The 17,404-nt window shown below is 35.4% G+C and overlaps 1 protein-coding gene across 8 annotated transcripts in view; it reads left to right on the top strand.

The window, feature by feature from the left end:
* The window catches only part of LOC129796521 (tight junction protein ZO-1), a 40,081-nt gene extending 22,680 nt beyond the window's left edge, over positions 1-17,401 (top strand). For 4 of the 8 annotated variants that reach the window (XM_055838531.1, XM_055838533.1, XM_055838534.1 and 1 more), the window contains 12 exons: positions 6,131-6,300; positions 6,381-6,675; positions 7,201-7,887; positions 7,988-9,028; positions 10,654-10,890; positions 11,265-11,827; positions 11,902-12,210; positions 12,482-12,656; positions 12,722-12,977; positions 13,139-13,268; positions 14,295-15,772; positions 16,765-17,401. In XM_055838531.1, coding sequence (XP_055694506.1) covers positions 6,131-6,300; positions 6,381-6,675; positions 7,201-7,887; positions 7,988-9,028; positions 10,654-10,890; positions 11,265-11,827; positions 11,902-12,210; positions 12,482-12,656; positions 12,722-12,977; positions 13,139-13,268; positions 14,295-15,772; positions 16,765-16,988 — 5,565 coding nt within the window. In that variant the 3' untranslated portion in view covers positions 16,989-17,401. Of the gene's footprint in view, positions 1-4,247; positions 4,728-6,130; positions 6,301-6,380; positions 6,676-7,200; positions 7,888-7,987; positions 9,029-10,653; positions 10,891-11,264; positions 11,828-11,901; positions 12,211-12,481; positions 12,657-12,721; positions 12,978-13,138; positions 13,269-14,294; positions 15,773-16,764 lie in introns of those variants that run through there. The other 4 variants (XM_055838536.1, XM_055838532.1, XM_055838539.1 and 1 more) reach the window with 4 other exon arrangements.
* The last annotated feature ends 3 nt before the right edge of the window (positions 17,402-17,404 follow it).

Below are 17,404 nucleotides of genomic sequence, written 5' to 3' on the forward strand. Positions count from 1 at the left end.
GAGTGTGAAACAGAGAACGAATTTGATTTAGAAGTGGAGGAGTTTTTTTGTTGGTTGTCTTGAGAAACTTTAACTTGTTTATTTTTTTTAGGTATTCTTTTCTGCGAAAAATGATTTTTTTCTTTCGTTTTGTGAGTAGACAATTTTTTCTGGTGACACATTCAAAGATCTTCAAGCAAGGTTGCCGTATAGCAAAACCATATAAGATAGTCATTGAAAAAATATTTCTGACTTATACATGAAATTGTATAATAATATACAAACTTACCACACTATTTTTATTATGATTTTGTATCTCCGGTATTAATATAAATTGAAGAATCGTGATGGGTAGAGTAAAATTTATTTTATCTTTAATAGACGAATGGTTTTTGCGGTAAAGTTGCTTTTCTATTGAGAGTAAGATTGAAAAATATTTAAAAGTTATTTTCAATTCCAATAATAAAAAAAATATTAAATTGAAAAAATTTCAGAACTTTCAATAATTTCAAGGATTTCGAGTTCCCTGAATATCTAATATAATTCTGGATTAAATCACATAAGAAAAAAAACCGGGTCATTATGCGGGGCATCTTAATATTTACATTATGTTTATCTATCCCTAAAGCAAATATTTGAGTTCAAGACTAAAAGAAAAATTTAACAAAATCTGAAGATAGAGTGATAAGAAATTTGTATAACTATGGCCAATGCAATGAGTCTCCTATTTCTCTTGTGAAATGTTTATCAAAGATTTGCATGCAGAAAATACATAATATACAACGAGTCACTGTTCACTTTTTCGTTAAATGATGTCCATTACAGACAGTGTGGAGATTAAAATATATAAATAAATCGTTTCTTCGAAAGAGCGATCTCCAGTTATGAATGAATTTTCTTATAATTCAAAGAAGAGCAAAAGTCTTATAATAAATTTCATTAAACATTTTTTTGCATAACATATTAGGTTTCATTCAAATTACAAAGTTTTATATAACCTAAAATATGTATTTAAACGATTGAAGCCTATTTTCTCAAATTCATAAAAACTTTAAATTAAGATTTGCCCATTGTACTATGTTTAATACGTTCGGAAATGTCACTTCATTGACTTTGATTGCATAAACTGTGCATAATAAATCTTATTTAGACAACAGTCAAAAAAATTTTAGTTACCCCGTTGAGTGATTGACACAACCCCCAACAATTAATACCTGAAAAAGGAAGCAAATGTCTCTGAAGGGTTTGTTATCAATTGAAAGAGAGGAGTTTAAAAAAAATTAAAATATCTTTAATTGGAAGGGTTAATGCCATCTCTTGCGACATAATAAATCAATAAATATACCTTCACAAATATGTGTGACAGAATAGTTTCACCGTGATCATTTTAAATGTTTTAAATTCATGATTTTCACTCTTTTGTGAAATTCCCATCTGAGGTTAATTTTACGATGGCAACTATAAATCGTTTGATTTCTTTTCGTGAGAAATAAAAGATAAATTTCTGTCATTTTGTTGGCCCAATTAAAATGTTATTAATTCCTTAATTATGCATCTATTGTCTACAACGCATAAATTTTGAGGTAGACAATGATGAATTCAACATTTGGGAGAGAACATTGAGAAGCAATTCGTCCAGACGATTTTTTTCTGCACCCCACAATCAACCATCATGCTTCTCTCTCTTCATTCACTGTTAAAACCAAACATCTCAGCAAAATGTGATCTCGAGAGGCTTCTTGGCAGCTGCTGCATCTGCAAAGAGTGGGGGGTGATTGAACGTTTTACAGGGAAATAATATTATATTCCTCATGGAATAATTTTAAATATACATATGTATGTATGTACTATCTCTGTATATAGTTTTGTAGTGGATCTTCTAGGGTTACATACATACATAGAATTCCAAATTGGGTTCTTAAATTTTTCAAGGTCAAAAATTTGCACTTCACTGGAGAACACAATGTTTTGCCCTATTTGGATATATATATACACACTAAAAATAATTTTAGTTAATTTGCTGGTAAATTCACCGTAAATGTACATTTACGGGAAAATTTGTCTTTTTTAAACGGAAAACCAGAAAATTTTCAAAAGTTTTAGTTAAATTAAATAATTCATTCGGTTTTTTTTACGAAATCAATATAGTTAATTTTTTTTTTAGTAAAAAAACCTAAATTTCTTAGTCTTTTAATCATTACGTAGAAATTTAGTAAAATAAAACTAAATTTTAGTCTTTTTCGATGAAAATTCACTAAAATTTTAGTAAAATTACCTAAAATATTCGTTAAAAAAAACGGTTTTTGAATTTGTTCCTGTAGAAACGCCGTCAGTTGATGTCAAGCAGTGAAGTTGTGAGCATTATTGCCAAAGTTTTCATCAGAATTTTCAGGGAATTTCCCACATAATTAATCAGAAAGTCATCTTATACGCAACGAGGAGTTCTTGTGTTTTGTTTGTGGAAGTTTTCGGCGTCCAGGAGTCAATTCGTACGCACCGAGGAGTTGTGCCTTTGTTTGTGGAAGTTTTCGACCCGTCCGGGAGCCAATTTGTACGCACCGAGGAGTTGTGCCTTTGTTTGTGGAAGTTTTCGGCGTCCAGGAGCCAATTTGTACGCACAGAGGAGTTCTTGTGCCTTCTTTTTGGAAGTTTTCGCTCCGTCCAGGAGCCAATTCGTACGCACCGAGGAGTTCTTGCGCATTCAGAGGTTCCGGCAAACAAGGTATGTCATATTTAATTTATTTTCTTTATAAATTCAATCTAAAAGACAACATTTCTCTCCGACAAGGAATTGCGTGAGCGCTAAACCACCGAGTTTTTCCACATCATTCATCAGGGAATCAACTCGTACGCACAGAGGAGTTCTTGTGCCTTCTTTTTGGAAGTTTTCGCTCCGTCCGGGAACCAATTCGTGCGCACCGAGGAGTTCTTGCGCATTCAGAGGTTCCGGCAAACAAGGTATGTCATATTTAATTTATTTTCTTTATAAATTCAATCTAAATGACAACATTATTCACCGACAGGGAATTGCGTGAACGCTAAAGCACCGAGATTTCCCACATCATTCATCAGGGAATCAACTCGTACGCACCGAGGAGTTCTTGTGCCTTGTTTGTGGAAGTTTTCGCCCCGTCCGGGAGCCAATTCGTACGCACCGAGAAGTTCTTGTGCCTTTGTGGAAGTTTTCGCCCCGTCCGGGAGCCAATTCGTACGCGCAGAAGAGTTCTTGTGCCTTTGTGGAAGTTTTCGCTCCGTCCGGGAGCCAATTCGTACGCACCGAGAAGTTCTTGTGCCTTTGTGGAAGTTTTCGCTCCATCAGGGAGTCAACTTGTACCCACCGAGGAGTTCTTGCTCATTCAGAATTTCCCCATGATTTTTATATTTTTTTTTTATATAGAATTTTAATAAAAAGAAAAAACAAAAAAAAAACCGTTTAAATTGTTTTATTTTAGTTAAAATTACTAAAAAAATAGTTTAAATTACTAAAACATTTTAGTTAAAATTACTAAAAAAAATCGCTTAAATTTTTTTCGTTACCGTAAAAATTACTAAGATTTTTGTTAAAATATACGGAGACATCATAGAAAAATTAACTAAGATTTCGTTAAAAAAACTAAAATATTTCGGTTTTCTCGTATTTCTCTGTTAAATTCATTTAACTAAAATTTTAGTTAAAGAATTTTAACTAAGACGCGTGCAGAAATACCGTAGAATGCCCATTCCGTAAAATTTACGGTGAAAAATTTAAGTGTGTAATGTTGACTATACATACAACGATTAACCAATTTACAAAAGAATACGTTTGTCTTCAATCAATTTTGGATAAAAATTGACTAAAATTTTTAAAAATCTGGTCTCATCATTAAATTCAAAGTTTGGTATGCCACGTTGAAATAACTTAAGTAATTATCAAGAGATGAAAGGGAGTTTCGTCTTCCCACTTTCTAATTTTCACAACTATAGTATAGAATCTAATTCATGTTGCATTTCGTTAGAATAAAAAATACTTCTACACTTCAAACGTGTGATATTTGTTTCTTTTAAAATGGTAGCAGATCGAGAGAGAGTTTTTTGTCCACATGTATTCCACTTCATTGTGTAATGTGTTTTTTCTTCTTTTCTATCGTCAGTATTTTCTCTCTTCTTTGCCTCACATACTCAATGTACACACACAATTTTCCCTCTTCAGTTGCTTATGCTTTTTGACTCTCTTGGAGTTTGTTTTACGACACAACGAAGCGATCTCTTCGGGCTACGTTGGCGGCATCAGTCTGTATCTGTGATTCCCAGAGAATGGGCCGGGGTGTCGGTCTCCTAGATAGATATAATACTGTTTCCATTAAGTTGAAAAAAAATGCATTTTGGAAAGTTTTTCGGTGATTTTAACGCCAAATCAATGCAGAAAAAATTTGAGTAGTGAAGAAAGTTTTAGAGGATCACTTATATTTTTTCTTCTTCCTAGTGATCTCATCTTTGCAAAAAAAAAATTCGAAATAATATAATATTGCACTGCATAAAGTTGTACAATATTGTGCAATACCAAAAATGATCTTCAGTTTGGTATCCTTAAGTATGAGAGTTTTTTTGATTACAGTGAAAGAGGTTCATGAAAACAGTGAAATTTAAAATGCAAAAATATAATTCCACAAAGATTCTGTGACCATCATATGAGTGCTGCTGTCGATGTTTGATCAAAGTGAATTTAATAAAAAATGAAATTCTACGAATTTCATATGAATAATATTTTGGTAAATATTACGAGATATCTCTTCTTGAAATAATAATTTTGTCATGTAAAAAAACAAAGTTTTCTTGTATTATACATACAGCATAATAAATAAAATATGCCTATATCTTCAATGACGATTTTCAGTATACATACTTTATGTACATTAAATAACACGATGTGTGTTTGCACACATTTTGCTTCATCAAATCCCAAGAATGCCGTGGGGCCCCACCAAGTTTGAGAAAACCGTCTCAACTTTTTCTTTTATGTGTGCTTTAGTAAAAGGGAACATGAAATCATGAAGGGATTTCATTCATGTGCTCCGCAACTTGTGTACACTTTATAGAGGAGTTTTTGTATTATGAATTGAATTACATAAGGCCGCAATGTTGGTTTTCTGATGGGTATATGTACGTATTTTGAAATATCCCACAGTCAGAATTGACATAATCTAATCTAAGGAATTCACTCCTGTTCTTTCCAAATTGTGCCATGAAACATTTCATACATTTCATAGGAATTTCTTCATATATAACCCATTTTCTACCATTTCTAAAATATTTAATCGATTTTAAACAGAACCACTAATGCTGGTCTTGAAATCAAAAAGTTATAAGGATTTTCTTGTGATGTACATAACGTGTCTTAGATCGATATAAGATTTTTGAGTTCTTAAAAATACCTTTTAAAATTTTGTTTCTCTTGGAAATAATTATTTATGTCTTCGATACATATTTAAATTTTTTAACATTCCATAATTGTTGAACAATCCCTTACATATTTCTTAAGAAATGTATTTTTAAATTGTCCCTAATTATTTCAAGTGAAAAAATCATGAGGTGCTCCATATATAGTTTGGAGAATATAAATACAATGTTCCATGTCTGGGTATTACTCGAATAATTCATTTTTCACCCATCAGTGTGTATCGTGACACATTTTCATCGTGTTGTTGCCTTTTTGTTAAGTATACTTCTACAGTAAGAAACTGAGAAAAGGTGTGTACGGTGTCCATAAAAAAATTGTATACGATGATTGATATTCAAACACCCACTCTTGCACCTCTTGCATTATTAATTTTCACTTTTTAGCACCTTCTGGAAAATTTCCATTTTTGGCACAGAGCCACGCACATTTAGTCCAGATTTTCCGCTGAAAGTTCCCGTTTTAAATCATCTCCACACTAATTCAATTAAAATTCTCAAAAGATGAGAGATTGATAACACCAGTGTGTCAGCAATGAACTATTCAACGGATGTAATTTGTATTCTAATTAAGATTGATACGATACTATATATTATATTTCAAACTATTTAAAAACGCGATCTTTCCTTTTTTAATTCAATTAAAAAAAAACTTCAAACCATGATAGATGTTCAGTTCTGTTTTCTGTAACAACGTTCCTCTTTCTTTTACTCTTAGGGCGAAAGGTCATCCTGGGAATATCACACTGTGACTGTGACTCGAGTTCCAGGATATGGCTTTGGAATTGCAGTATCAGGCGGCAGAGATAATCCTCATTTTGCAAATGGAGACCCCTCAATAGCCGTGAGTGATGTTCTCAAAGGAGGACCAGCTGAAGAGAGACTCCAGTAAGTACTGAAAGCTTAATAACTCTACAACCCCACCGACTTCTTACGAGAAATTTAATATGTTCTGCATTACCTTTCAGGGTTAATGATAGGATAATTTCAGTCAATGGAGTGAGCCTTGAAAATGTAGAATATGCTACGGCTGTCCAGGTGCTAAGAGATAGCGGAAATACAGTTACACTAGTTGTTAAGAGACGTGTAGCAAATCTCAATCTTCTGGGGTCACCATCAAATCACCAACATTCGTTGAGTTTAAGTTCAACTGGTTTAACAGGACCAAATTCGTCGTCTCAGCAAACAATCAAGGTTTCTTTGTCGAAGAATAGCAAAAAAGAAGAGTTTGGAATAACACTAGGATGCAGGCTATTTATAAAGGTACGAAAAACTCATCATACCTTATCATAAGGCAATCAGAGAAATACCAAAGATTATTCTATAATCACAAACTTCCGGCTATTGAAACTTATTTACATATAATTTGCTTTCGCTTTCCCTTCTTTTGAAACAATTTTTATCAGTTTTTTTTGTAATCTTTCTGCTTGAAGTTGTAGTAAAACCGATCACAATACTTCCGATTTGTGTTGAAATTAATGTATAATTGCTCCAATTAGTTAACTTTTTAACTCATTCACGACCATAATTTTCTTTTGACTAAAACACAAGATATATAAAATTATAGATGGGCAACTTTTATAAAAAACTTTCTGTCGTACCTTAAGTGTCGCTCAAAGGGTACAAAAATTAAAGAAAAATTGATAAAATTGATAAAACTTTTAATGGATGAAATACTTTAGCAAATTAATTGCACAAATTGCATTAAATGTGCTGTTTAAAAAGAAGTGAAAATCGTGATTCACAGAGCAAAACGAACTATAAAATCGCGTGATTTTCCTTTTGCAGGAAATCTCCTCAAAGGCGCGCGATCAATTGGCAGCAAATGGGTACCATCTACAGGAAGGTGACACCGTAACGCGACTTCACAATACCAACTGCAATGATTCAATGAGCCTTAAGGAAGCGAAAAAAATCATAGATGGATGCAAGGAACGACTTAATATTGTTGTACTCCGTGATGTTGCCAATAATGCTGCAACGAGTTCAGGGATGCAGAGCCCTGCGTATTCGCATACGGCACAGATTAGCAATTGTAGCAATATTGATGAAGCATTCCTCCCTGGTGGTGCTTCATATTCAGCACAAAATCTCTACGTGCAGCCACCAACGAGACCGGCATTGGCTGCTTTGGCAGATGATAAGAGCAATCTAACACCACGCGGACGATCTCGAGGACCACTAATGGATGTATCTCTGAGTCAACTAGATCGCCCGAGTACTCCACCTTCGCACTCGAGATCCAGAAGTGGTGTTGAGGAGCCCGTAAGACCACCACCACCGCGAGCTGATGACTTCTACAGCTCCCGTAGGCAACTGTACGAGGATGATCCACTACAGCGGGCAAAACCATCTGGAGAGCCGCGTTTTATATCCTTCCAAAAGGAAGGTTCCGTAGGGATTCGTCTAACTGGTGGCAATGAGGCGGGAATATTCGTAACAGCCGTTCAGCCTGGGAGTCCTGCGTCTTTGCAGGTAACTATTTGGTGTCATTGTGACGATTTAATGCTCATTTTTAATTTAAATAAATCCAATATTTTGAGCATATGTAACACATATTAATTTTCCTCCATAGGGCTTAACACCTGGAGATAAAATTCTCAAAGTTAACGATATGGACATGCACGGAGTCACACGTGAGGAAGCTGTACTGTTCCTCCTTAGTCTACAAGATCGGATAGATCTAATAGTGCAACACTGCCGTGAGGAATATGACACAGTTGTGGCGAATCAACGTGGAGATTCTTTCCACATTAAAACACATTTTCACTGTGACACCCCATCAAAAGGGGAGATGTCTTTCCGTGCTGGGGATGTCTTTCGGGTGATTGATACACTCCACAATGGTGTTGTAGGATCGTGGCAAGTACTACGAATTGGTCGAGGGCACCAAGAGATGCAACGAGGTGTGATACCCAATAAATCGCGTGCCGAAGAACTTGCAACAGCACAATTCAATGCATCTAAGAAGGAAATGAATGCCGCAGAATCCCGCGGGAGTTTTTTCAAGCGTCGCCGAAGTACACACCGACGCTCCAAGTCTCTGTCTAGAGAAAATTGGGAAGATGTTGTCTTTTCCGATTCAATCTCCAAATTTCCCGCCTATGAGCGAGTTGTATTGCGCCATCCGGGTTTTGTGCGCCCGGTATGCCTTTTTGGGCCAGTGGCTGATATTGCGCGCGAGCGCATGATTAAGGATTTTCCAGATAAATTTACAGCCCCTCTTCAGAATGATAGCAACAAAGGGGGTGGCTCAACAAAGTGTGGCATTGTACGACTATCCAATATTCGAGACATAATGGATCGTGGGAAGCACGCACTGCTCGATATTACCCCAAATGCTGTTGATCGACTCAACTATGCCCAATTCTATCCCATCGTTATTTTCCTGAAAGCAGACTCGAAGCACACGATCAAGCAACTACGCAGAGGACTACCCAAGTCTGCACATAAAAGCTCCAAGAAACTCTTAGAGCAATGTCAAAAATTAGAGAAGGTCTGGGCTCATGCTTTCAGCACTACAATCCCACTTAATGATGCTGAAACGTGGTATAGGAAACTACGAGATGTGATTGATCAGCAACAGAGTGGAGCTGTATGGATGTCAGAATCCAAGGTGAGTTTATTCGGATATTTGGTGGAAGATTTTCCTGGGAAATGGTTGGTGAAGGAAGATACCAAAAGGCACAGATAAAAAAAACAATAAGATTTTCATATTTAAAGAAAAACTTCCATTTTTTAATTTTATTTAAAAAAAATAAAATTTTCTATCTGTGTCTAATCATAAGGGATTCGCAAATCTATGGAAGCTTTAAAAAAATATTTCAAGGTGCTTTTAAAAATAATGTTAACTTGAGAGGGAAAGAATTAATCTATACCTATTTGTTTTTCTTATTCTTCTCTATACAATACATTACCCCCCAAAACACCCACATAAAGCATCAGGATATCTTCCTCCCTTATTCCACGTGCAATTATTCCTGCTGCTGTCTTGCACATCAAACAGATCGCTACTCTCTTCCTGCTATTTGTCAAATGCCATCATATCAAATCGTACCCATTCGAAATATCAATCAGCAGCATGCTACATCTATTCCCACCCACATCTTTTGTGATTCCCCAACTGCTCTCAATACATTCCGGAGATCACCACCATTCAGAAGTCTCAATGGACTCGATGAGAGAAGTCTCCCGCTGAGTCGGTGGACCCCAGATGATCTCCGGAATAGCGATGAATGTAGCTTCCCATTTGCCGACAGCAATGCGTGTGATGATCATTATGAACACTATGCATGATTTATGCCCTCTTATCTATAGCTAAAGAATTACAAAAAAAATCTCTATTATTTTAAACTAAAAGGTACCTACCTACGTTATTATTTTGTACATACATTTAATTGTACCTTCATACTAGTGAAATATTCATATTTCTCAAATAAATTAAAATAATAGGAGAGACCTCCTAATTTTGTATCGTTCTCGAATAATTAATACATACACTACAAATTATTCTAAATTAATTTACAACTATTAACCCTTCCTGACAATTAAGTCATATACAGACTCAGATATTAAAAATAATTTCTTTGAATTGAAGAACTTATGCTTTATACTAAAAGTATGAATTGTGTGTTCTTTTATTCGCCTATAACTGCCTTCCGATTGAAAAAAAAATTCACATAAAATTAAATTATTAATTCATGTAAAATATATGTAGATCTTTCGTATAGGCCCTATTAGAGGATTTTTATTTAAAGTTCCTCGTTAGCATTCTCTAAAATTCATTAATTAGTCGCAAAAGAGTTTATGTTTGATCTCTGACTTAAAAGTCTCAAAAATTCGTATAAAAAAAAAACAAGTTAGTCTTTAAAGTAAAATTTACAAATCTCTAAACTAACTATCTACCTCTCGAATAAATTGTGTTTTGTTTTTTTTTTCTTAAATAATTCTTTGAAAAAAAAAAGGATTTTCTTTTTATATAAAAATTCTAACAGTTTGTTTTTTTCTCTTCTTTTTCTATTTTTGCCGCCCTATTCTACACATAAAAACACAAACAACACCTCCAAAAAAATCATCGTTGCTTTTACATATATTTTTTTTATAAATCCTAATCAACGATCATGATCATGTCTTTCTTTACTGGCAATGATCTTGCGTGATTTCCTAATGTGTGTGTCTGTGTGTGTTTTGCAACAACGCGGCCATGCTCAATATTGCGGGAAAAAACGCGCGTCATTTTAGCCCGTTGAATCCTTATCCGATGATTTCCTTTTCCCAATGACAACATCCCGCCTCTCGTATGCATCGAGTCCTGAATCCGATTTAGAATTGAGCCCAGGGCCATCGACATCACTATCACTGGGCAATTTGCCACATCTCGTCAAATCAAGCTCAGATCCATCGATTGCCACTAACCAGGATAATTTGGATAGGGATAGAGAGATGAATTTGGGTGACGGCATGCCACCGCCATATACGGTAAGCTTCTACCATCTTTAATTAACTTTTTGTTGTGCTTCAACTGGATTTTATTTTGCTTGCTTCTCTGTGTGATATTATACATACAAATTTCCATGGAAGGAGGAAAATGATCTTTAAATAAATTGTTTTTAACAAAAAAAAGTTCTTCTCAATTGAAGAAAAAACGGAGATTGAAAAGAATCAAAAGAGAATAGGAATTAGGATCCTATATAAAATTCCATGGAAATATTAACAAGTTTTCTCATTATTTTTTTTAAATTAATTTCATTGCATTATACTGAAATTGGTGATATACTATATGCTAATTTTATAAAATTGATTATGTTTTGTGAAATTAATATCTTACCCAATTATTATTTTTTCTTGATTAGAATCACTATGATCACGCCTCCCCAACAGCTAGAAGACCTACAATGGAATCAAAATATCCATATCCATCGCAGAACATGACTCAGGCGGGCCTAGATAACAATTTAACATATGCTACAGCCTCAAGGCTTCCTCCGCCCGTTCAGGGACAAATCTACGGTGCAGCTCCAGATTTACCACCACGTGTGGATAGAGCATCAAAACCACCGGGCAATGTAGCATCACCAGAGCGAACAGCTAAAAATTCCAGTATCCATAGCATTTCAACACTCAGCCGATCAGCACAGGAAAGACTATTTGCAACACCTAAAAATGATGGTGATCCCGGGGATGAATATGCAACCAGGAATCAACTTCTTAATGCTGTAGATAAGAGACTTAATGGGGGAAGCTCCCAACAGGCATCGCTTGAGAGACAAACTGTACCACATGGAGGGAAGATCAATAATGGATCGTACGATAGTGTCTCAAGCTATGATTCCTACAATACAGCTCAAATGGCGGCTCAAAATATTCGTTTGGGACCTAATGCTCCCGATGATCTCAAATCAGTGCCCAATGCAAAGTATGTCTAAATTTTAAAGATCTAATTTTTCTTTTATTTTATTATTTTCTTTTTTTTCAAAATTGATCTCACAGTGGGAGAACCCCCTCAACGCCTGGTACTGAGTACCAAAGGAACTCAGCACATGAATTCTCAAGATCAACTGTTCACGAACTGAGCAGAAGTCTTTCGTCAGGTGCCAATGATCTCAATAGGCAGAGTAGTCCTGCCCGTGGTGGCTTCCATGGAGGTGATCGCAATATACCCAGTGGCCATGATGCCATGCGTGGAGAACGTGGCCCCATTGGGGGAGTTTCTCTGCCTCAGCGTCCTACAAATTTACCCCTCGATGGAAGTCCACGAAAGTTGCCATTTGAAACAAAGACAGACTACGGAAAGTACAGGTAAAATATATATTTCTTATGACATTTTTCCAAATCTAACAAGTTGGGGTAGTTTGGCTGTACTACCCCTCTATAGACGTAAAAACTAAAAAATTAAGAGAAAACTTTTTGCAGTTTTCGTCACGAAATGCTAAAAATGATGCCGCAAATTCGCTTAAATACTCTTGTGTAGAAAAAGAAACCTTTAAATCCTTTTCCTTACCACAAAACCTCTGTTGTAGATCTATTTATGTGTTGTACAATCCCTCACCTTTTTTGTTTTGTCCGCTAGTCGCAATAACTCCGCCACACAAGCTGACTACTCGAAAACAACGAAGACTGGACCTATGGGTGGACAACCGCCCCCACCTGGAGTGCCTTTCAAACCAGTTCCACCACCAAAACCTAAAAATTATCGACCACCAATACAAGGAGGTGGATCCGGAGGGAATCAATGGGAAAATGGGGTGAGTGATTCCTTAATTTTCAATGCCTTTAAACTTTATTTTTAAAACGTTTTAATTTCATTAAGGATTCAATGATGCATCGTTCTCCGAATGGATATGGATTCTATCCAACACCTTCGCATTTTCACGGTCAGAATCCCCCGACATCGCCAATGAATTCGGGTCCGCCACCAATTAACTATGGTGCTCAGTATCCAGGATCGAGTGGACACTTCAACACACCCCAATCGCCTTTTGGACCACGGGAGGGTATGGGGAGCAATGGTTTTGGCGGAAATCATCTCTACAATGGTCAATACATGCATAGATCTCCTGGATTCGGTAAATAATATAAAAAAATGCATTAAATATAATTCCTTCGTCCTCTTATATAGACATAAAGTCGTGCTAAAAAGATACGATTCTAGAGATTCTAGATATTTCGTAATTAATTTTGTAGATTTCCTTTTTTTTGTAAAATATAATTATTCTATTCTTTTTAGGAAACCTCCCCCATCAACCACCAGAGAGAAATACATTAGATTTAGCTGGGAGTCGAGAACAACGGGGTTCGGCTTTTGAGTTGTATAGAAAGCCCCAAATAAGCACTGCGAGCCATCATCACAATCTCAGGTAAGAAAAGTACACGTGATACAATAATTTTCTTATAACATTCTAAAGCATCAGTTAGTTATGTAATATTTGCAAAAAAAAGATACCATTAACACTTTTTTCGCCATCATTTGTGCGCAATAAAGTGTTAATTTGAGCAGAAATTTTCTTAGCAGTAAAAATTTTGTTAAAAGGTAAAGATAAAGCTGGGAAAAAAATTATTAAATTCGTTTAAAAGGAAATTTTCTACATCAAATGCACTAACTTTATGCGCACAACACTCAGATTTTTTGCTTTAGATCACTAACATAATTTTTCTTTTATTTTATTTATTTTGTATTTTCCTTATTTTGGGATTATTTAAAAGAAGAGAGAGATTTTCCCAAAAAGTGTTTTTTTTATTTGATTACAGACTTTTTTTTAGTTTTTTTTTTCTATAGAGATTTCCAATTTTTTCCTTAATGTTATTCTATTTATTATTCACGTGGTTCAATTGGAAGACATTTTAAAATCATTTTTTCTTTTCGCAGCAATGAACACTTATTTTTTTCCAGTTCATTATTTTTGTTATTAATTACTACATTGTTGGTGGTGGGCAAATGTGTGAGTGTGGTGCGTGAATTATAATGCCATCATTTTTCTGGCCATGATAAATATATATAATTTTTGTATTAGGTTATATACAATTTTATTTAATTACATTTGTCTACAATTTTTATTTCAAGAGAAAAAATAAAGTTAGTGCATGAGGAATTTATTCCCTGACAAAACACATCTCACCAGGATCCTTATCACGAGTTATAAATTCCTTTTTAAAGTATATATGTATTATAATATTTTTTAAAATCCAAAAAAATCAAATTAATAAATTTTGTTAGAAAAAGTCATAATCAGGATCCAAAAATTGTTAGCCTTTTTTTTTAAAAAAATTTTAAAGAATATTTTTTTTAATAAAATCATTTAAAAATGTATTAATTTCTGAACTCTATGCTACCTTTTAATTTAAACAAAAAAATCCACCCCCATTTTTATCCTCATATACACAAGAGAATTAATGGATAACGCTTGGCATCCACCCAGCACTGTGGATTCATTCGTGAATGCCCTCAATGAGCAGCACCTGTATCAGCAGCAACGAGTCTATATGGCCACTAATACACCACCACCACTTCCGCCGCCGGTTAAGCCAAAAAAGAAACTCTTAACCACCATAAAAAATGCCTTTCTCCGAACTACACGTCCCCTGAGGCGTCAAGTGAGTTCTGTGGCTGATAGTGAGAAGAAATCCTCGAGGAGTGTACGTAGGCAGCACTCAATGATGGAACCGAGAATGTATCAGAGACCACCGATGGAATGGAACCCCTATTCCGTGGGTGCGTATCAGGAATTGCAATATGAGGCTCTGTACGAGAGGGCAAAGGAATACCATCCGGATCCACTTTACGCCAATAGGGCTCTAATTGATTTTGAACAGAGAATGCCCCCGAGGGGTATTCTTAGAAGGCACAGTTTTGCCGATAGACCCGCATCGGCAATCCCCTTTCGTCGGAATCGCTCACTTATGATGCGAAAGGAAGCACAAGAGAATGATGATGAGGGTATATATCAGAGTCGTGGTGGTTCATATATGCTGGAACCCAATCGGGGTTATCCAACACGGCGAGATTTGCACCGTGATCACCTGTATCAGAGCAAAAAGGAAATGCAAGAAAGAATCCAGCAAGGGCGAATTGAAATTGAAAGGGCAACATCAGAGCCACCGAGTGATTCATCATCATCAGCTGCTGGCTCACATATGGGATCACGTGATCTCCGGGGAAATAACTTTAGAACACGTTCACAGCTACGAGATCATATCTATCAGAGTCGTAGGGAAGCAATGGAATCCATGGCGGAACCAATTTATGTTTCGAGAAAGGAAGAACGATGCCAAATGATCCCGGAGGGCATTGATGAGCAGCATGGAACTCATCAAACAACAGTTTCTTTCGCTCATCGTGAAGAAGCCGAAGGTGGGGAATCCCTATCGAATGAGGATGCATCCCATAGTACAGGTGGTTCAACTGTGGTGGCGGCATTTGATCTAAATAACGATACTGTGATGGCTATGAGTCCCCGTCCAGCACCACGAACATCCCATTTATCCAGTATTATCAAAAGAACAGCATCAGAGGCTAAAAATCCACCGGCACAATATACCAGTCGTACGTCCATTGAGACACAATACACATCCCAAGTTAGTCTCCCATCGCTTCCAAGTACAATTGGACCACCAAATGCCTCAAGTACACCATACGATAGTACTGGTTCCCTGGGGGTTGCTGGTACTAAAGCGAGGCAACCGCAAACAACAAGGGGTATCTTTGATACAAATGGGGGAACACTCGTGGATCCGGTGTGGAATGTTTCATTGGAAATTCCTAAGGGTGCCATACCGCAGGGGAAACAACAAGAAATCTACTTTACAGTCACGGACCCGAGAATGAGTGAATGCGTAGGTGGACCACCGTTGGACATGGAAAATGGTAAAGATTTCTTTAAGTGTGTGGCATTGAATTCACGCGTGAACGTTTTTTTGTGTTGTGATGTGTCTAGCACGAAATTTGTGTGAATTGTGTGCTTTTGCATGATAGGTACATGGTTATATAATACGCTATATTTGAATTAACATTGCAGTAAAAAAAAAACTATTTTCTTGACCTAATAGCATGTTTAAATATAGAAAGAAAGGTCTTAAACTTTATGTAAACGTAAGACAAAAGGAAGTACATTTTTAGCTGAAATGAACGATATTTTTGCTGTATTATCTTTTTAAAAAAACTTTGCACTGATACTCCACAAAGTTATGACGTAGATGAAGTTTGGTGGCCAATGAAAACATTTTTCTTAGACTTATCAACCAATTAAAGAGCTCTTAATCATTTTAAAATATATTTTAAAATTTGTAAAGATGTGGCTCGAATTATTTTTTTAAGGTACGGCTTCAGTGCAAAGTAGGTTTGAATAGAGTACAGATTTTATGTCTCTTTTAAGAAGATCAGGAATTAAAATTTTCTCCTATCGTGTCTCATTACTTTTACGTTTTGTTCTTTCATATTATTGTGTGATTAAATTACTGCACAATAAAAAAAAAATCATAGGTATGTTGGGTTGTACAATATGTCAAATTATGTAAAATATTTATGTTAATTTACGTAATATTATTGAACTCCATGTTAACTTCGCATTGAAAAAATTAAAGAATACTATAAAATAAGTTCTAATTACGCGTTTTTATTTAATTACACTTTGTGATCTCACTTTCCGGTTAATTTCAAAATTAATCCACATTTTTGCTTATTTCATTAGCACTCAAAAATCCAAAAATAAAAAATTAAATTTTATTAAAAATATTCCAATTATCTTGTTAAAAGTTGATTAAAAAATGTATATTTTTCCAACCAATTAATATCAATTAATGTACAGTAACTACAAAAGATCCTAACATTTTGGTTTTCTTTATTTCTGACACCTAAAGGTGAGACGATGCTATCGCCACTGGTGATGTGTGGCCCCCAAGGGTTGGAATTTCTCGTGCCTGTCACTCTCAACATACCCCATTGCGCCGGCCGTACAGCATCTTTGGGATTGGCCCTCAAAGCGACCGACAGCGAGAAGCATCTCAACACAAATTGGGACAACATTGATCTGCCCACAACAACAGCAGCTCACACAGTTTCCGTAAAAGTTGATCATTTCTAAAAATTCCACAATATTAACATAAAATTTGTGAAGAGAGCCCCGCATGTGCCTTCTCCAGCACATTCACCATGTATTATTTTTTTCTTAACGTATTTTTTACTATTATACATACATACATTATAAAGAACAAAATATTTCTATAAAAAGCTCTTCTTTAGATGATAAAAAAAGAGAATAATCTCGCAATTATGCGCGTTTTTTTTAGGTTTTACAACCAAAGTTTGACATTTTTTTTTAGCTTTAGCGATAAATTAAAAAATATATTTTCCAATTTTTATAGATAGGTAGGTAGGTTACCTATTTTATCCTCCCCCCATTTCAATTTTATTATATCAATCAAAATTTGATACATAATGCGAAAATTTCATAATTATAGCTGAAAAGAGAATAAAATAAATGCATTTTTACTCTGATAT

The sequence above is a fragment of the Lutzomyia longipalpis genome, chromosome 4 (genome assembly GCF_024334085.1).
Source record: "Lutzomyia longipalpis isolate SR_M1_2022 chromosome 4, ASM2433408v1".
NCBI classification, from domain to species: Eukaryota; Metazoa; Arthropoda; class Insecta; order Diptera; family Psychodidae; genus Lutzomyia; species Lutzomyia longipalpis.